Source organism: Numenius arquata, chromosome 18 (assembly GCF_964106895.1).
Source record: "Numenius arquata chromosome 18, bNumArq3.hap1.1, whole genome shotgun sequence".
Lineage (NCBI taxonomy): Eukaryota > Metazoa > Chordata > Aves > Charadriiformes > Scolopacidae > Numenius > Numenius arquata.
The window spans coordinates 3,634,129-3,655,151 of record NC_133593.1 but is presented as its reverse complement, the minus strand read 5'-3'; the positions used below and the strand labels follow the sequence as shown (position 1 = coordinate 3,655,151).

Genomic DNA, 21,023 nt, shown 5'->3' with positions numbered 1-21,023 from the left:
GAACCACACAGCGGACCAGGCTGCTCTCATGCCTTTTAAGCTCTTACCCAATCCTTGTGGCAGTAAACCCATATGTTATTACTTTCATCTGGCACCTCTGTGACCACCAATGAGGTTTTCCAGCTGAGAAAATCTGCCTTGGCTTCAAATGAGCATTACAGTCCCCTGGTCACGGGACTGTCCTGAAGCCCTGCCTGGGCTGGGAGGCAGCAGAGCTGGTACTGGTTGGGTTTTTGACTGGTTGGGTTGCAGGGCTGCACATCAAGAGATGCTCACGAGCTGCAAGGCATGCTGCCCTGTCACAGGTTAGTGACATCTATACCCAATGGTGAGATGAGGATGTAATGTCTTCAGGTCTTGTGACAGTGACGCTTCTGCCAGGCTGGTACAGCTTTTCTTGCTGCCCAGTGGATGAGAAGCTTATTGATGGCTGTGGAGAGGGAACGCAGCCTGGGAATGGACAAGCAATTCTGTGCTGTGTGTAAGGCTTTCTTGTGATGTGGTGGGATTTGAGGGTAAAAAAGCCTCTGAAAATTCAAATGGAGAAGGAAAAAGATCTCTCCTGGGGGCATTGTAAAGCTCTTTTGTAAATATCACATGTTTTCTTATTTTTCCCTCCCTTCCTGGCATGCGATACTACTCTGGTATATCTCTTTTTTCCCCTTTTTTTTCCTCTTTCTTTTAAATCTAATGTGCCTTCATTTTATCAATTAACTGCCTGTCTCCTGATTCCCATGGCAACGCAACAGGCTGTTGCATTTCTGATTTCCTTGGCAGTTGGGGTGCCTGGCATGTGTCTCGGGATCAGTAACGTTACAAAAGGGTTCTGCAGGGAGTAGGAAATACATGGGCAACGCTCGCTGTGCCCAGCTTCTCATGCTAAACTATTTTTCTCTTCCTCTCCCTCCTCCCATTCAGAAGCGAGTTTCCTTCCCCTTTTGTTTCGATGGCTCGGTGATAAGAAATGAGCAACTGAAGTGCTGTGGGAGGTCGAAAGACGTGGAGGGACTGAGGGGATGATGGTTTCGCTGGACGTGGATGGCACTTAAACATAGCATGAGGCTGAGCGTCTCATCGGGCATCCTGCAAAGAAGGTTATTCCTGCTGATGCTGCAGAGCACGGGTGCTCTGTTCCTCCTGCTTCAACTTTCAGAGCTTGTTTGAAGGGAGGTTCCTTGCTCCTTTGCCTTACAAAGCTGTCTCTTCACCCCTTTCTACAGCAGATGTTTCCAAGAGCTGGAAAAGTCCATCCCCTGTTCGCAGAAGTCCTTGCGCTTCCAGGGATTTCAGACACATGGCTTTCATTGACACCGTAACAAGAGCCATCTGGACAGGCTGAAGCTTTGGTTAAAACCTTTAAGCTCTCCAGCTTTTGGCTCATAGGAATTTGTTTGGCTCCTGCAGTATCGGTGCCCTGTCGGTGTGGGGGTACCCTGTCACCCTGGGCCTCTAAAACCGATGGGACAAGTCTTCAAAAAGGGCCCTAAGTGCCAGGTCTGGCGTGGTTATTATTAACGTGTCTTGCACGGGCTTTACAAAAGCTGAAGGGAAAATAGAGATTTAGAGTTGGATAAGATGTGCATTTAGTGGATGCTGCGTATGACTTTGATTTATAAATTGTTGTTCGGCCCTGAAAGCTGTGACCTACAGGAAGACCATTTAAACCGAGAAGAATGAGCTGGCTAATGAACACAATAGGGTTGTAAAGCTGGAAAGCCCAAGTGGAAGAGGTCCCGCTTACTGCTTGTTGTGACTTGGAGCCTGGTCCCAGTGCGAGGGAGGGAGGGAGGGAGGAGCTGCTGGCACAGTCCCGGCCAGCAAGCGAGGTTTGTGTTGGGCAGAGCAGCCGAGGGAGATCCTCCCGGACAAAGGACGAAAGGACTTTCCCCATTGCTGGCTTCCAGGTGAGCTGCTGAGTTAGATGCCTAGTAGTGACATTCAGAGAGTTCGTGTGGCTTCTTGATCGGCATCACCAGGTAACGGCAGGGTTGGGGTAGGCAATAGTCTACATCTCGTTGGGTTTGATTCTCTTGTGTAGCTTTGTTCTCCATTCTGTATGTGAAATCCGTACCCTCGCTTTGCTGCTACTGAGTTTCTTAGAACTTGGTGTTTAACTGGGGAGTGTCACTACAGCAAGAAGATTTTTCTTCTCTAGAAACAGCAAATCCAAACGACACAGGCATTGACCAGCTCTTTAGGTGCCTGTAGGCTGGAGAAAGCTATTCTGGGCACTTGAGTGGCTTTCCCCTGCTTGTAAGAGCTGCTTGGAGAGCGGGTAACTCCAAATATCAGGTCTTGGAGAGCAGTGCCGTCATCTGATGTCTGTTTTGGGCTATCCTAAGATATTCATGGGATTGAAGACAAGTTGCTCATCCCTACCTTTTACCTTCTGAAGGGCTGGTGACTCCCAAACTGGGAGGATCAGAGCTTAGTCCCCTCAGGTCCATCAGACCTGAAGCCAAGAAGAATGGGTTTAGCTTGATCATAGTGACTCTTGGCTTCTCTGAAAACCTGCTGCGCAAAAGCCTCTCAGCTGCCCTGTAGGAAAATTGGTGGATTAGTCATTATTTTATATGTGGGTAATGAAGGTCATGTAAAGTACAAGTTTCTACAGCATGGCCATAAAGAAGAAGGGGAATCTGCTGGCAGTTCCTCACTTAAATCCTACCTTTTTGAATAATTTACCTTATGCTAAAGAATAATAATGCTTCTGACTGCACTGCTCTGCTGGGGAGCCTGTAATTAGACTGTTTCCCTGCGATGGTGTAGTTACTGTAGTTTGGTAGCCCTGCCTGTCAGACAGGCACCTAAAATGAACAAAGTGTATGAAGTCCCACTAAAATTTTGACTCTGTGGGGAGCACAATGTTACACTAAGGGTCCAATGAACTGTTCTTTTTATTTTTTCCCCAGTCCAAGTCAGTTTTTGAAGGTGTTTGCTCTTGCAGTGAAGCACGGCGAGTCTAGATGTGGTTTTAAATCCTGCTGCCTTGTTTGTTCAGCCCTGGGCAGCTTTCCTGCCTTTCTTTGCTTGAGCTTCACCGCCCAAGGGTTTGCTTATCCCAGCCACGTTCCAGAGGTGTTTGTGAGAGCGAATGGAACCTGTATCTTGATCGTTAACCAACAGCCCTAATAAAGACTTCCAGTGTGCCGAAACTCAGGCTCCAGTAAGATTAGAGAAACAGCTTTGATCTTTTGTGAATACAGATGTAGAAGCCCCAAATTTCTGTGCTTATAGATCCTGTTCAGTAGAGTTGAATTTGGCTATTCTGCTTGGCACATTTCATATATCTATCGCAAACACATCAGCGGCACAAGATCTGTGTGTCACGGCGCTCTGCCGAGCATGAAACCAGGATATAAGTTGTGTTTCTAATTTAATTTTTTCTCATACCCATGAAAGGAGAGAGGCGTATCACAGATGTTGTTGGTGATAAACCCCTGTGGTCATCTCTGGCTATTAAACTGAAAGAGTCTGTTTAAAATGTAACTTGTCGGTTCCTGATCGACCTGCTTTATTTTCTTGTGCTATTAAGCATTGAAATGAAAATGGTTGCCTTATTTTCTGCTTAGGGTTGTCTTTATGGTTCACATGGATGGACCCCTGTTTCCTCCCCCCGCTTTTTTTATTTAAAGTCTTATGTAAAGCTCAAAAGCTCTAAGCATCCTTTGGTTTTCAGTTTTTAAGGTGAAACTGTTTCTTTGGTTCTTGGTTGCAATGCCATACCCCTAATGGAGCTCCGTTGGAAGCACTAACTTTTACAAGATTGAGACTAACACAAGCTTGAAAGTCAGGCACTTGCCAAAAAAACCCCCACTAGTTAATGAAGCACATATGAGATGAAGCACATATGAGGCTGAGGAGCTTTCAGAGCAGGGCCCAAGCACCAAGAGAAGGCAGCTCAGGGATGGCAGGGCACCCCGTTCTCCCGGGGAGCTGGTTGAGCTGTGCCGGGAACACCACAGGCTCGGCTGCTGCTCACCTGGTCAGTCGGGAATGGGATTTATGCTACTGCACCTTCTGTGCCCATTGAACATGCCCATTTTGGCCAACTTTCTCGGTCCAGCTCTAGCCCAAGCCTAGTGAGCAGGTTGGAGGCGATTCTGTTCATAAGAGGAGGTTGTATGATCATGGTTAACCCCTGCTCTGCCCTAGATCAGAGCAGGCAGAGGTGCTGCTGCCTTCCAGCAGCCACAAACAAACTGGTGCAATTGTGCCATAGTGGTTTGTCAAGAGTGGTGACTCTGGAGTCTAATGAGAACCAAAGTGTCAATATTAATCCCTCTTAATGCAGCTGGTTGAGCAGAAACTGTAGGTTCTTCATGATAGTACTGCAACGCTGGTGCTCTTTTCTTTCCCCTGATATTAGACCTTTAGCAAAGCTTTGACGTATTTTGGTTTGAGAGCTTTTATGTTCTTCTCTTTTTCCAGGAGCTGAGCCTGTCAGGCCCATTACTTCTGAAAGAGCCCTAGAAATGGTGCTGGCTGAGCAATAGTGATGGCTGAGGCTGAACCAGTTTCACAGTTCATTTCAGATAAGCACTCAAGTTGGGCTTGTCTCTGCAGCTTGTCAGCCTGGTCTGGTAGCAAATAAAAACTTCTTCCTCCATGTGCTTTAAGCTTTTCTGGTTAGTGGCACCCAGAAATTTCAGCTTGAAGTTTGGCTAAATAGCCCAGATAGCTTTAATTGAGCACAGGAGATGTGGGAGAAGGTCTAATACACCCCACCTCAAGCACAGTTGGGACCTCAGTGCCACCAAGAGCTGAGGATGACTGAAGGTCCAGGGTATGTAACCTGCTGGATCTTATTTTGGAAGCTTATTTCCTCCATCTCGTGTGGTTTCTTTTAGGGCTTTACTTAATCCCCCTCCCCCTTTAGCCTTCAGAGAGTTTTAATGAAGTCCATATGTCCTTGTCTTTCACTGAAAGCCCAAAGTTTGCGATAAGAGTTTGACACCGGGGTCAGCAAGAGTGGGGTCACTGCAAACTCATTTGCTCGCGTTGTCTTTGTTCCCTTTCAGACACCGGTGACATTTAAGGGTCTCCTTGTGTGTTACAGAGGGTTTGGCCCATCAAGGGTATGCTGAAGAGCGTGAGCGGGACAGTGAATTTCCAGCATCACCTGCAGTTTTCCTTCTCGCAGCACAGCGAAGCGTTGCCGGAGCTTTGGCTTCGGCTCGACGGGCTTATGCTGGAATAATAGCATTCTTTTTTGCAGGTTTTAATTGAGTTCAGCGCGTGGCGTGTCAGCCCCAGGAAGGCTGTGTGTGGAAGGGGTTGTAGATGCTTCCTGTTTATAGATGTGCTGTTTATATTGAACATAACCCAGGTGTCTGCTCGCTGCTGGGTTCTGCTCCAGCAAAGGGCACACCAGCAGCTGGGAAAACTGAGTAATTTGCAAAGGCAGCTGCGTGGTCCCACAGGAGCTATTAGTGCCCTTGGTGGGACTCTCAATGCTTGGACTAACTGCCTGAACCCAGACATGGAGTTCTCATAGCACTGGGTACTAAAACATCAGCACCTCACTCATTTATTTCTTTTTTTATATTTTTTTTTTTTATATTTTTGGTGAAAGGATGACTTTGGCATCTTTCTTCAAAGCCGCAGTTCATTGGGCTCCTTTTAATCCTGCAGCACTTACCACCACTCCTGTCTCTCTGAGCTAATTCACATTAGTGCTACCAGGCAAAATATCCCCTGGTGCTGGGACGGGACGGGGGGCAAGCGGGCTTTATAAAGGGGGATGAAGACATAGGATTTGTTCTTTGTGTTGTGTGCAAGACCTGCAGGAACTGGGCAGGGCACAGGGATTTCTGGGCAGGTTGCTTTCCTGCCAGGGAAGATGTGTAAGTAACGGGGTCACGCAAGTTTTAACCTTCAGCTGATGTAAACCTGCACCCCAAGGCATGGTCCCAGATGCTTCCCTTGTGTAAATGCCCTTTCCTGGTGTTTTGGCTGCCTTTTAGGATTTCTCCTCATACCAAAACCTCTTTTCCCTTGATTCACAGGCTCACCTTTACACAAGCAGGGTACCACCTCCACCGCCAGCGCCGAGAAGTCGGGCTCAAAGGTTGCCGAGGTGGGCGATGATTTCCTGGGAGACTTTGTGGTGGGCGAACGTGTCTGGGTAAATGGAGTGAAGCCAGGTGTGATCCAGTATCTTGGGGAGACACAATTTGCTCCAGGCCAGTGGGCAGGGGTCGTACTGGATGACCCGGTGGGTAAGAATGACGGCTCCGTCGGTGGAGTACGGTACTTTGAATGCCAGCCGCTGCAGGGGATTTTTACCCGACCGTCCAAGCTGACCCGGCAGCCGGTGGCCGAGGGTTCGGGGAGCGACGCCCCCTCCGTGGACTCCCTGACGGCTCAGAACTTGTCACTGCACTCGGGGACGGCCACGCCACCTCTCTCCACGCGCGTCATCCCCCTGCGGGAGAGCGTCCTCAACAGCGCCATGAAGACGGGGAACGAGTCTGGATCTAACCTCTCGGACAGTGGGTCTGTGAAAAAAGGGGAGAAGGACTTACGGCTTGGAGATCGTGTACTGGTGAGTTGATTGCGGGGCCCCCCTAGAAAGGCAAAGGACAAGGCTTTGTCCCCTCCCTAGGTGTTCTTGGTCAGGCTTAGGACAAGATAGGAGGAGGACAGAGTTGGTGGTGAGGTGTGGGACAGAGCATGGCCTTGGAAGGGGATGTCTGGATCAGGCAGGCATTGAACTGCTGCATTCACTGTTGTTTGGGATGCTGTGTCTTCTTCATATATCTCTCTTTTTTTCACATTGATGCAAGAGAACATATTCCAGAGTGTTTCTCGAGTCCTGAGCAGTAGAATGAGATCAGAGAGAGCAACTCAAACATGGGAGGGAAAGAGAAGAAAAATCATCGATTATTATTTTCTAATCCAGTGATACTCCCCATAATGGTGTGTATTGGGGCTTTGGAGGAACTTGCAAGAGAGTGTCTTGTTGCATGTGGTCGTACATGCTCTGCACGTATTTGCAAGAATCTCTCCTAGCTGGTCACTCCCCTCCTGGTGCTCCAGTTTTTGTGTGTTGGATATGACACTAACTCCTGTTCTGTACAGAAAGGAACCTGCAATTATTTTTATAAAAGGGCAGAACTTTGGGGGAGATCACTCTACTACTGATGGATGGGTTCTCCGCATCTCATTTCTCTCGTTGTTTTCATCATCTAGAATAGAGTACCTGATGATTTTAAGCCAAAATGCCACACTTAAGCTAAATGTTGCTTACTGGAAGTTTGCCATCAAGCTTGTCACCGTTTGTGTCCTAACAAAGGAGTAGTTCTTCCAGGGGAGGCTTAGAAGGAAAAGAAATAAAGCCAAACATGGGAAAACTGAGTTTAGTTTTGCAGTTCTATAAGAGAATTTAGGGTTTTTTTAGTGTGTATGATGCATAACGTGCTACCAAATATTGGAAGAGCCAAGCATTTGAGCACAGATCTGTTGGGACTGTGTCCCGGGTAATATCCCTAGAGCTAAAAGACAACAGCAGTGATAGGTTGCGGACGGTTGGGCTTTGCACATCCTGGGCAATGTGGCTCCCATTTAAAGTTAGGTGGGTAGCATTTCCTTTTTGGGGTGTCAGAGGCAGTCTCAAATGTCCTTTGTGGTCTCGGAGGGCAGATTTTTCTGCTGGCGAGAGCATCGACCCTGGGCAGGCTGTGGCTCAAGCTGTGATGGGGTTGATTCCGTTGCTCTCTGCAGCCCCGTGGGGACTGTGGGCAGCTGGGCCACATCAGAGCAGCCCAAGGAGCTGTGATGGGCCACACGCATCTTCTGAGCCAAAACTTCATGGGGCACAACCTGCTCCGAGGATCTCAGGATCTGTTGTGGCCAAATGTCAGGCATCTCTGGCATCGCAAATACACTTTTGAAGTTAGCAATTCACTCGCACACCAAAAAGCTGTTGGGTTGTTCAATAGCTTTAATTTTATTTAAATAAAATTTAAAACAATTCGAAGTTGGTTCTTTTTTGGAGGAGGAAACTTGAAGATGGGTTCTGCTTGTGCCCACTAGTTATGACACTTAGTAAATCTAGGGTGAACTCTTGGGCTTGTAGGCTAAGCTGTAAGAGGTGAGAAAGTTTTATATTCTCAAATTTTCCCCAAAATGTGCATTGCATTCTGTGTCACAGCAGGAGCTGACAGCTGCTCAAGGGGCTGTCACTTGTCTGTCTATAAAATCTACGCTGAACTTGGCTCTGTTCTTTCTGAACCAGCCAGGCAACGGGATAATGTTCTCCAGACCTTATTGTTTAACCCTTCTCCTCTCCTGACTGACCGAGGCAGGGTCTGGCCACTTAATACTCTGCTTAACTCAGTGTGGCCCAGGCGGATTGACATTTCAGTGTACCCATGCACTAAAAACTGTTAGCATCTCTGCCCTTGGCTTCTCTTGAGTTGGTTTTGGGGCTGGTTTTTGTTGGTTTTATGTTTTTAATGAAGATGCATCCTTAAAAGCCCTTCCTCCCTGCCCCCTGATTTATCCACCCCAGATACTGTATGATGAAACTTGTGCTATGATCTGTTAGTGTAATAAATAGCTCCAAAAGAGCGAATCTGGAACAAGCTCAGCATCTCTCTGGCTCTAGCAGGAATGCTCAGCTTACAGAAACATCAGGAATTGTTTGCAGGCAGTAGGAGAGGTCCAGGAAAAGAGGAGGTAATGACAAAAAGGAGAAATAATTTGCTGTTGTGGTTCAGTAACATGTGCTTGGCTTGGCAGATGGCTTTTTTTAGTAATGGAGATGTCAGCTAATCATGTTTGGTGTTTGAATACATAAACAGTAATTCTGGGTTAACCTGAGTTGCCTCAAATTCCCTGAGTAAATCTTTGCTTGTGTCCTCTATGGATTGCTACAGTTTTAGTTGTCTTTATTACTCTCAGTCCATGCTTTTCTGGAAGATTATCTTTTTATTTGAGAATGGCTTTTAAGCAGATGGGATCCACCAAAGGCTTTTCAAGCGAGGGAGGACACGTGTTTTCTGTGATTGCCCAGTGGATGGAGCACAAGGTTGCGGGAGGGGGACCCTTCCAGGTCTGTAAGACAGACACCTGGCTTCTGCAGTCTGGCCTTTTCCTGCTAGTGGTTTTCTTTAACTTCATTAAAGTCCATTATAGCTCAAAGACATTTTTGCTTTTCAGTGGCTTTGTTCCGAGACCCTTTCTGACTCTGTAGCAGTTGCGAAAAGTGACTTTTAGCTTTCTATTAGAAGCTTTCCATTAGAAGAATTAGATAATACTTGCCTTTAGCACTTTTTAACTCAGACTTTTTCCCGGAGATGCAAAAATTACATTAAAGAGATGAAAAACTCACCCTAATATTGAAGAACTCATCTCTTGAAGTCTGGCAAATGAATGTAGAACAATTAACCTTTGCTTTAGTAAGGATGGAGCTTCCCAAAGGATGATAGTGGCTGGAGTGCTGCTGTTAATATGAGGCTGACTTCTTGCCTTTCTCCAGGGAAAGAAGGGATGGAAACAGAGCAATGGAGCAATTGAGCATTTTCTGCTTGAGAGGAATCTCCGCTGTGTTTTTTTGCCTAAGAAAATGGATTTTACATGCTTGGGGGGGGCAGGGGGCTTTCTCAGTAGCTGAGCCCATTCCACCCTAGATGTGGTTGCTTTCTTTAGAATTATAGAATAATAGAATAGTTTGTATTGAAAGGGACCTTGAAAGGTCCAGCCTCCTCTGCAATGAGCAGGAATATCTTCAACTAGATCAGGTTGGTCTAGAAAAAGGGTAGGAAGGAGGTGGATGTTCTCTATATGTCAGTCTAAATAAAAAATAATTTAAAAAAATAATAGTTTCTCTTAATAGAGGTATTCTGCCTGTCAGCCATCCTTCTGTCTCCTACCTGGGATTGCATCCTTCAGTACTGAAATGTAGTAATAACAAAACTATTTAAGGGACAGGTTATACCCCAGTGGCTGATTGACTCTGTTGCTGTGGGGTGTTGTCCCAGAATGCCCTTTGGATGGATTCTGGGTTTGTGACTTTGCTAGAACCTCCAGGTGGCCAAAACCAGAGCTGATGCTGGATGAGCAGAAGCGGCAGTGGCAGGGAGATTCCGACGGAGCGGCGTCTCAGCTGACAGGCTGGTGGAATAGACTCTGGGCTCCCCCCTGAGCACGCGATTTTAATCATTTTCTCCTTTGTACGCTGCAAGGTGTTTTTTCCCTGTGGTGTGTTACAACCTCAGATGACAGAAAATTTTCGTGAATAAACTAATCGTGTCCTTTTCTTTAGCATCTCCCCTGCACGCCCCTGCCCCAACCCTCCTCTGCCAGCCTGAAGCTGCAGAAAGGCTTTAACCACCTGAGTGAAAAATCATTTCCTTTGGAAGCTCCCTGACGAGGAGAATTGCAGCCTGAGCCCTTCTCCTTGGGCAGAGACAACCACTTGCTCTGCTGCTGCCTGCTCGCTTTGAGCTATTTCTGTGCCTGTGACTGAAGCCTTTGCTGCTGCGAAGGTGTCCCGAAGGAAGGATCCGTGCTTTTTCTTTTCCCAGTTAACCATCAGAGCTCTCCCAGCTTGCTGGGGTGTTGGAGGTGCAGCAGTGGTACTGTGTGGGCTTTACAGAACAATCACAAGGGGTGTCTCATGATCAAAAACCAGGCAGTAAAGAAGGAAGGATCCTATTCTGTATATCTACCAAGGTAGTATTTTCAGGGAAAGTATTGTTAGTATTTCATTGCCTGCTTTCAGCAGCCAATGGTCCATAAGGAGACCAGGAGTTGCTATTTCCCTACCAGAGAACATAGCAGAGAGCAAGACCTTGCCCTAGGGTGTGGGAATAATGAATCTCCATCCCTATGGAGGTTTGTGACAGGCAGTGGGAAGTGCAGTCTTCCAGTTGTTTGCAGGATTCAAGAGACAGGGAAACATCTACGTCTCCTGGTCCAAGCTCTTTCCTCACCATAGAAGATCATTGCCTTTGTGTGGTGTGGAATACGATGTGACTGCTGGTCTCACAGGAACAAGTGTTCCCTGTCCCTACAGTGAAAGTAAGGGGAAATAAATCGCCCAAAGCAACTGCCCTGCTGCCACATTAACCCTTTGAGGCTTTTTGTGCATCCACACACAAGCCTAACCATTCCTTTGGGCTGATGCCTTGGCCAGTCCTTGTCTTCTGTGTGCAAGATCTGTCATTAAATAGGAGTCGTAAGCTGCCTGTGGTGGAGCAAACTGTGTTATTAACGTGGGCGGACTTTGTAGCGGAGACAGCCTCAGGAGGGGATGCTGTAATTCTAGGCTTTCCTCTTACACCACATCCCGAGGACATTATTTTCTCCGTGGTGCCTGAAAGATAAATGTGCACAAATGTCTTGCGTCAGCAGCGCTGTCAGACTCATCCCTGTGCAATGCTGAGTCGTGCTATGGGGATGGGAAGGCATGAAGATAAGTGGCTGAATTAAAAGAAACTACAAAAATTCTTGTCGCTTTACGTAGGGAGGACAGTCCTGTAATTCCTGGCTGTCTTTTTCTCTCCTCACCCTAAAAGCCAGTTCTGGAATTCAAGGGTGGCATAGTGAGTGTCTGATGAAACTGCTGATGGCCAGATGCCACCTGAAGTAAGTTGTATTTACAGACAAACCTGACCACAAGCCAGATCTCCACCTTCCTACCAGCTTGCTGTCAGCTGGGACACAGCCCCCGTAGGTGACAGCAGGACTTTCCCATAGGGTGTGCGCATTTACCCCCTTGTACTTACAGATCATCATTTCACGTGATCTGCAGCGGCTCGACCCAAACATCCACGCTGCTGCAAAAAGCACCCTCTGTAAATCAGCTCTTGTACCATAATCTGCTGCCATCAACCCTCGGAAGAGCTAAATCCCGTCGATGCTTGGAAGAGCACGTGAGCTAAATCCCGTGCAGTGGGGAAACGCAGCTTCTACCGCTCTCAGCTCAGGTAGAAATACACTGCTTGTCTGGGTGGATGGCTGCTGGGGGGGGGAAACTCCACCTTTTTTCCCCAAGGGAAAGGATGCTGCTGCAGTTTACACGCTGGCTACAGCCTGCAGCTCAAACTGGAGCAAGCAGCACTTGTCCAGTAAAGGTAAACTATTTCCTGTTAGTATCATCCAATAGCAGTGTAGAGTAAGCTTACGTGCTGCACATTAAGAGTAGATGAAGGTCTTCAGAGGAAAAAAAGCATCTGTGTCTGCCCTCTCCCCGCCGTCCCCTTCCTTTCTTTCCCACAGGAGAGCTTCATGGCTCCGGCGGGACCCAGGACGAGCCAGGGGATCCCTGCAGAGAAGGGTGGCAGTGTCTGCGCTTGGGCAGGTAGAGCTCCCACCTCCACCCTCTGGTCAGCAGCAGGATCTTCTGGAAGTGCTTTGGAAAGCAGCTGAGAATATAAATTTAGATGGGTAAATCAGAATGTTCAGCAGGCAGCACAGCGTCGTCGCTGTGGTTTCTGCCCGGGGACAGGCTCAAGCAGGGATCTGCCACCACTGCTGACCCCTGAACTGTGCGTGACAGTGGGGGACAGTCCCTGTTGGCCTGAATGACACTTAAAATTTTATTTTTCTTTTCTCCCTGAGCAGTATTGGAGTGCGTTGCAAGCAGTGCATTGCCCACACGCCCTGGGTTGAGGACAGCTTTTAGGAGGTTCTTGCTGAGAGCAAAAAAACTGCTGTGGGGTGAACAGGGAGGACTTAAGGGGAAAAGAGCAAACTCAGGCTGGAGGGAGGCTGGCTTGCAGCAGCCAGATTGAGGATGTGACCTGGTGCTAGTTTGGTAAATTGTTTAAATGATATATTAGCAGCTCTGATGAAGACAGTGTCTGGAAAGATTAGCATCGTTGCCTTTTGAGCCCCGGGCTGCTGGTCTGAATCCAATTTTGTCATTTTGATGAGGAAACCACAGTAAAACATGATGTCAGTGATACTGCAGTGAGCAGGGAAGGCGTGTGGATGTCCTACGAGTGTGTGTTGCTTGGTTGTAGAGAGGCAGGGGTTGGTGTCTTCTCCCAAGGAACAGGCGATGGGACAAGAGGAAATGGCCTCAAGTTGCTCCAGGGGAGGTTCAGATTGGATATTAGGAAAAATATTTCTTTTTACACGGAAAGGGTTATTAAGCCTTGGAATGGGCTGCCCAGGGAAGTGGTTGAGGCACCGTCCCTGGAGATATTCAAAAAACAGGCTGACATAGTGCTTAGTGACATGGTTTAGTGATGTTTTTTTATCAGAGTTAGGTTGATGGTTGGACTCAATGATCTTAAAGGTCCCTCCCAACCCAGACAATTCTATGATTCACCAGCCGGGACACAGACCTGTAAAATATTCCTGGCTTCACTTGGTTGTGAAGGTCAAGCCCAAGACTGTCTCTTGAGACTATTGGAGATCTTTCATTGAGGAAAGGCCAGGCCAGGAAGATGGTCTTTAGTCAAAGGCCTGAAAAGGGCATTGGAGCTGAGGCAGAGAACTTCAGTCTGAAGCTGAGCTTTCCCAGAGATGAGGGACATGTGGCTCTGAGGCTGCCTGAATCCAGCTGGAGAGGCTGGACCACCCTGGGTTTGTTTAAAGTTAATCATAAGTGTCTAAACCTGAAGTAGAGAAACTTGGAACATTGATACTGGTCAAAACACGCTCCAAAACAAAAAATCCTGTATCGCCGTGTCAATATTGTTTCCATTTTTGGGGTCTTCAAGAAAGAGCTATTTTTAGCTCCTTCCCCCCAAAAAATAACACTTTACATTTGGTAAAATCCTGTTCTCTTGGATATGAATAATCTCAGTAATGGTTTCGGTAAAGTAACTACTAAAGGCTTCTCAGAAAAACTTCGGGAGTTTTGTTCATTTTTGAATGAAACTTGTCAACAATTTGCCCAGAGAAGCTGTGGCTGCCCCATCCCTGGAGGGGTTCAAGGCCAGGCTGGACGGGGCTTTGAGCAACCTGGTCTGGTGGGAGGTGTCCCTGCCCAGGGCAGGGGATGGCACTGGATGGTCTTTAAGGTCCCTTCCAACCCAAACCATTCTATGATTCTAAAACCCATGGTGTGTCCGAACTACTGGGCTGTAGCTGAGCTTGCCAGCAGCCTCATTAACTCTGTGCTGTCTCATGCTTTAGCAAAGGGAGGAGTTCCCCGTCCAGTTTGTCTTTGAACTCTGGACACTCGGCAAGTTGAAGGGTGAGTGTGGCTCTGGTCACCGCAACAGGCTGAGAGATGCAGATGAGTTTTCCATAGAGAAACTCGTGGCTCAGGGTAGCACTGATGCCGATGGCAGGTTGAGATGTTCACGGGATGGAAATCCTCTGGTCTCCAGAGTATGATGGCAGTCATGTTAGTGCAGTAGGAGCCACCCATGCCCAGCTGTCCTTTGTGCCCGGCTTGTGGAGTGCAGTATCATAGCCAGGCATGGGCAGGAGGAGCGGCTGTGAGCTACTCTGAGTTATTCTATGCAGTTGCTGCCCTCCCTGGCTTTCACAAGCTGCCTTTTGTCCTCCCTCCAAGGTGATACCTCTGATTTATTGAAGGATCTGATAGAAACAAACGCTTCTGTTTCAATGAGGGTGTTTCATGCACTCATACGACCTGCCAGCTGGCTTTTTCCAAAACGCATTATTTATTTTAGCAGCATTAGCAGATTATCAGGGCTGAATAAATCCGCATGTCTGAGTTGGATGAATTTTCTAGGCTCTCCATCCATAAGAGCTGCTATGTGCCTGCCAAAGGATGGGGAGCTCAACGAGAGGCTTGAGTGCTGGCATGTGAGTGTGACAGCCTGATACTGGCTGTCGGGGTGCGGGGATCCCAGGCTGGCAGGGAGCAGATGTGTCCGTTCTGCCTTGGGGGAGAAGAGAATGCTGTGTGGCAAGGGCATATCTTATAGAAAAGTTGGCAGAATAATTAATGCTTGAAAGAAAAAAGAAAATACATTGCTTTCAGAGCAGAGAATCACGTTGGCTTTGGGGGGAGTGTTAGACCTGATCTCTGCTCAGCTTCTTGACTGGTGTCTGGTTTTTGGGTAGGAGCGTGACCCACTCTGTACTGAGCAGCTCGGGTATTGGTGCAATTAGATATGTGTATATTAAGTCAATAGGGCTACATATTGTCTCTCCTGTTTGGAAATAGCTTTCCTTCTGGAAACAGGGCCACGAAGATGCTCTGAGGGCTAGAGCCCCTCTGCTGTGAGGATGGGCTGAGAAAGCTGGGGAGGTTCAGCCTGGAGAAGAGAAGGCTCCGGGGAGACCTTAGAGCCCCTTCCAGTCCCTAAAGGGACTCCAGGAAAGCTGGGGAGGGACTCTTGATCAGGGAGGGGAGCCATAGGATGAGGGGTGATGATTTTAAACTGAGAGAGGGGAGATTTAGATGAGATCTCGGGAAGAAATTCTTTGCTGTGAGGGTGGTGAGACCCTGGCCCAGGTTGCCCAGGGAAGCTGTGGCTGCCCCATCCCTGGAGGGGTTCAAGGCCAGGTTGGATGGGGCTTTGAGCAACCTGGTCTGGTGGGAGGTGTCCCTGCCCAGGGCAGGGGGGTGGAACTATATGATCTTTGGAACTCGAACCATTCTATGATTCTTAAAATAAGTAATATCTATGGAGATGCAAGTGAGTGGTGTTTGTGTGGACAGAGGATTGTGATCCTCTGAATAGCATGGTGAGAGTCACGACGAGGGAGGGTTTTTAAGGTGTTTACATGAGGCTTTGTGGGGTCAGGGAATCAGGTGACTTGGTAAAGGAAATGTGGCTTGATATCGGTAATTAAAATTCAATAAAAATAAAATTGAGAGAGCTTACCAGCAGTGATGAGGTCCTATAAATGATGTTAAGATGAATTACACCTATATTGAGTTCAGCTTGCAGTTAAAGAAATATATTAGAATGGTATTAAATTGTTGCATTAATATTAAGAGACTAAATCTGTACAAAATCAAATAAATCAAAAAGGGAACTACCACTTGACTGTGAGCGATAGGTAAAGAATTTTACTGCAACTCTTCAAATCTGTAACATGCCAAGTACCTAATGCTGAAATTGAGTCATCTTTTTACTCCTGGACTCTACAGTGTAAGGCCAGAAAGCTTTCTGTGATACTTTTCCTGCTGGCAATTATTTTCCTCCTTCCTATAGCAAAGAGAACATCATCAACAAAGCTTTTTCCATAAGCAGCGCTTTGAATCCCCTAAGGAAGAGAAATTACAGAAGAGTAAGTCAAGCTGCGTGCTGCAGCGCAGCCTCCCGGGACTTGAGGTAGGACCCAGCTTTCAGAGCTGCGTTCTCTACTCCATCCAGGTGCAGTTATTTTTAGGCTGGGAAAACTCTTTTCTCTTTTGCATAAGCAATTTTCAGAATTTTTAGGGACTTGGAATTGGTGAGTCTGTAACATGCCTACACCGGAATACACAAAACTGAAGATTTCTGCCTTCAATTGTCACTGTTTCTGTAGGAGAATATTACTTTGATACCAGTTCATGTAATAGCTAATAGTAAGAAAATTAATAACTACAAGTCATTCAAGATAAAGCTGCGAATTTAACTTTAAACTTGTTTTTAAGCTTTCTTCCTTGAAGAAAGGCTTTAGCTGAGATAGGCTAAAAAAGTTGTAAATCATATGCTGATTTAGTTGGAGGTGTGAACCTTTAGAACCACCCTCCTACTTTTCCATCTTTCTTTTCTCGGCACAAGTATCCAAGTAGGAGCTTCTTGTGCTCAGCTCTAGGAGCTGCTGCTCTCACAGCAGTGATGAAAACACAGCCTCAGACATCCCTGAATTGTGCTTTCCTAGAATCTACCCAGCACGTTGAAAGCTTTAAGTGTGCATACGGAGAAAAAGGTGTGATATTCTTATTTCTCCATGGAGGGGGAAAAAAAAAAAAATAAATCTGTGCTAGTGGAAGCCTAGAAGCAAGACAAGACCTTTTTCCATGCAGCTCGCTAGCGCTGTGAATTGATGTAGGATGCGTAGGTAAAAGCGGAGGGTTGGGTTTTTTTCTGTACAAAACGCCTCTATTTTGAGCGATTTGTTAGGAGGGCTGCTCGCTACATCCTAGCAAACCCTGCGTGGGGACGAGCTGAAGAGTGACGAGTGCCTTCCTGCCTCGGCTTGTCCCTTTGGTGGCCTGTCTGGTGGTCCAGAACCGCTGGCTGAAAGAGCCGCAGGACTGAAGCCCCGTTAGTGCAGAGCGTGGTTCTTTACAGAAGGCAGGTATAAGCTGGGCTTGAAAGGCTTAAACTCCTTCACGGCCTCACAAGTAACTCTGTGCAATTAGTCGACGCCTTGGAATATTTTTCATTATATTTGTTCTGACACCTTCCAGGCAGGTCCAAAAGTGAGAGTTTCAACTTGCTTGTAGTTACCGGAGAGACATCTTTAGCGTTAGGAGAAATGGGTATGAAAACTGTCTGTTCTGGTTTCATTAGATCTGAAACAGAAAATACTGATGTCTTTTTCTCTTCTCCCCCCACCCCCCACCCCTGTAGCTGTCCCAGCTTCAGTCCCCCGGTGGCAGTGCCAGTGCTGCTGTCTCTAACCCTCGGCATCTTGTCTCCAACAGGTTGGTGGGACAAAGACAGGAGTTGTGCGCTACGTGGGAGAGACGGATTTTGCCAAAGGAGAGTGGTGTGGTGTGGAGCTGGACGAGCCCCTGGGGAAGAATGACGGGGCGGTTGCTGGTACAAGGTACTGTGGGCTCTCACACCCCAGCCTGGGGCACATCCTACACACCTCCCAGGGTGGCCGAGGGCCAAACGGACCTGGGAGGAGGGCTCAGGGCTGTGTGTGGCCGTGTTTGGTTGGATGTTGTGGGCTGGGAGGAAGTCCAGTTTGGAGTCATTTAAGCTTTGGGCTATCTTTTTGCAGGAAGATCAATAGAAACCTCATCACTGGAGCATTTTAAAGCAGGATCAGATAAGGTCTGTAGAGAAGTAACCCGAGTGGCTTCAGGAAACAGGAGAGAGTGGGGAGAGAAGATAACTTACAGTGGGATTTAGTTTTTGATAGAAATTGATTCTGTGATTGCATCAGCTCTGCTTTCTACCACACATTCCCTTCATAAACTTGCTTCTTGTGCTATAATTCACCCTGCCAGAACTACAGAAGGTAAAGATTTCACTCTTTCCCCCTCAGCTTGATGTTGCTTGTTCTGTTCTTCCTGGGAACAGATTTCCCGAGATCTGAAAGAACAATTGGTGGTCATTGTCTGTCCTTGTACTAATTCTGTAGTGTGACAGCTATCTGCTGGTTGATCTTACCACCTCTGACTCCATAGGCACCTCCACTATTTTCTTCTTCAAATAAAGCCCTCGTTAGTATCTATAAAACTAGGCAGGGACTTCTCTCAGGTTTGCTGAGAAGCTCTTTCTGTTCACGTGGAAGTTAGAGAAGGGAATGACCCCCAGCCTCAGATCTTGAGCTTGGGGATGTTCAAATCTGAATTATACAGCAACGCTTTGACCCTGCTTCAAATACAGGTGGAACTGGTTCCTTATCCTTCACAGGTTCCATCACTGGGAAATGCTGTTGATTTCTTGGAGCTTCTTAAGGGAATCTTGCATTAGAGGTAAGATTTAGCTTTGAAACCGAGGAACTGAAAGTTCCTCCCTTGTTAGATCTCAGTTTCTGTAATAAAGGTTTCTTGTGTTGGGTCATCCTCATTCTGTCCAGCAGCCACATGTTTTCATTTAAAATAAGAGAAACGCTGCCTTGTTCAATGTCAGGACAAGGAAGTAGAAAATGATTGGCAGCAGATGGCCGAGTTCCAGCCTTTTCTCAAAAGAAAAGAACTGGGATGGTAGAGAATAAGTCATGGAGTTAATCTAAGTCCCTGCTTTCTTTATCATACACTACAAATTATCTCTAAGCTTAACCTTCGGGGTGCTCAGAAATGATTTCTTGTCTCTGTGTGTGGAAGGCAAATGTGCTTCAGCCCTCTGATCATCTTCGTGGCCTCCTCTGGCCCACTCCAACAAGTCCATGTCCTTCTGATGTTGGTGGCCCCAGAGCTAGAGGCAGCACTGGGGGGGGGTGTCTCCCCAGAGCGGAGCAGAGGGGCAGAATCTGCCCCCCTCGCCCCGCTGGCCATGCTGCTGGGGATGCAGCCTGGGATGTGGGGGGCTTTCTGGGCTGCCAGCACACGTTGCCAGCTCGTGTTGAGCTTCTCATCCACCAACACCCCAAAGTCCTTCTCCTCAGGGCTGCTTTCCAGCCATTCTCCACCCAACCTGTATTTGTGCTTGGAATTGCCTGGACCCAGGTACAGGACTTGGCCTTGTTATCAGTCTGGGCAGAGACAGAGACCGCCCAGGACTTTGGAGTCTCTCTGCTTTGGTGGTGGTTGCCATCTAGTGAGCATCTTTCGTCTGGCTGCCCGAGACCAGCACTTGCTGCCGCAGGAGCAGTCTGCTACAGCAGGAGAGCCAGGTCCAGAGAAGCAACTGGAGACAGAAGAAGCTGGTGGAAGTAGGAGAGCAAACATGTGGGCAAATGAGTGAGCGAAGGGCTCTGTCACCGTCTCTGCTGCTGTGGGTTCTCAAGTTGAGTAGGTGGTGAATCGCCTGAAATTTGAGGAGGGTCACTGTGATTCTCCTGCAGGTTCAGGAAGGGTGTCCGGATCTGGATGTGCATCAAGGGAAAGGAGATCACAGAATCACAGAATCTTCAGGGTTGGAAGGGACCTTTGAGATCATTGAGTCCAACCACAAAAAAACCCAAAACAAACCAACAAAAAAACACCACAAACAGACACAACCCAACAATCTCCAGCACTAGAGCATGCCCTGAAGGGCCATGTCTACGCGTTTCTTAAATACCTCCAGGGATGGCGACTCCACCACCTCCCTGGGCAGGCTGTTCCAGTGCCTGACCACTCTCTCAGTAAAGTAATTCTTCCTAATACCTAATCTAAACCTCCCCTGCTGCAACTTCAGACTGTTTCCTCTGGTCCTGTCATTATTATTCATCCTGAAGGGCCGGGATTTCCTGAGCAGCTTGTGGGTCTCTGGTGGCGTTTGCCTGCAGGCTGCGGTTCAGCAGCAGTGCCTGAGAGGATACCGCTGTGGTGAGCCCCTCTCCTTACATCGGATGGGTGCTGCTGAGACACCGTGGGGTTTGCTGTGTCTGCTTTCCATCTGCATAGGAGACTAGAGGGATGCTGGTGTGTTTTTTGGTTTCTTATCCCCAAAGCCAAGGCAGTTCCACTTACTCATTTCTGGTATATTAACCTTTACTTATTTACTGTTCTTCCTTCTCTGCCTCTGTTCCTATGGGAGTCTTTGCCCACTAAACTATTTATGCCTTTGCTTTCTGAAACATGTCAGCTACAGGCCTTGGATGCTGAAGATTTTTTTTTTAATCTATTTTAAAATTCCCTGTGCTGTTTTCTCACCTGTGGTTTGCATTGCCATCACAATGTCACTTCTCCTTCCCTGTTTCTTTTCTGTAACGTGGGTATAGAGCTCCTTAGCACTCAGTGAGAGCAGCTCTTGGTTTTCAAGCAGATTTTTTTTATTTTTATTCTTTGCTGCCAAGTGTTCTGGACCCAGTTCCTGCTTCTGAACTATAAAAGTTAATTGCAACTGCTTCCAGTCTGGAATGAAAGAAAAATGAGCAGATAGAGCGTGATGCAAGTCTGGACTTGCTAAGAGCTGTCAGGGGGCTTTGGAGGGACTTTGGTGTTGTACCACCACAAGCACCAGCCTGTGCTTAGACCTGTGAAAGGGTCTGTGCCTACTTCAGTTTGAGAATATGATGCCGAGCAGGGTTTTGGCTGGTTTGCAAGAGGTCAGGCTGGTTTTTCTTCCTTGGGTCTCTGTTCTGTAGCAAGGTCAGCCTGCGGTATGGCTTTCCAAACCCAAGAGCCTGTGTTAACAGCAAGCAGAGCGGCCGAAGTGATTTCTGGATTGTTAGAGGGTTTGGTTTTCTTTTTTTAAAGATTGTTATAGACAAAAAAAAAAATGGTCTTGAGCAGATGTTTGTAATGGAATCACTTTCTCATCTGGCTGGAGATCAGGCTGTTCTCTGGCCTCCCAAGCACACAGATCTCCTGGTGACATAGC

The 21,023-nt window shown here is 47.4% G+C and overlaps 1 protein-coding gene across 1 annotated transcript in view; it reads left to right on the top strand.

Moving 5' to 3' along the window:
• CLIP2 (CAP-Gly domain containing linker protein 2) overlaps positions 1–21,023 on the top strand; it is a 61,554-nt gene that overhangs the window by 17,218 nt on the left and 23,313 nt on the right. The window contains exons 2-3 of the mRNA XM_074160880.1: positions 6,009–6,547; positions 17,525–17,649. Coding sequence (XP_074016981.1) covers positions 6,009–6,547; positions 17,525–17,649 — 664 coding nt within the window. The remainder of the gene's footprint in view (positions 1–6,008; positions 6,548–17,524; positions 17,650–21,023) is intronic.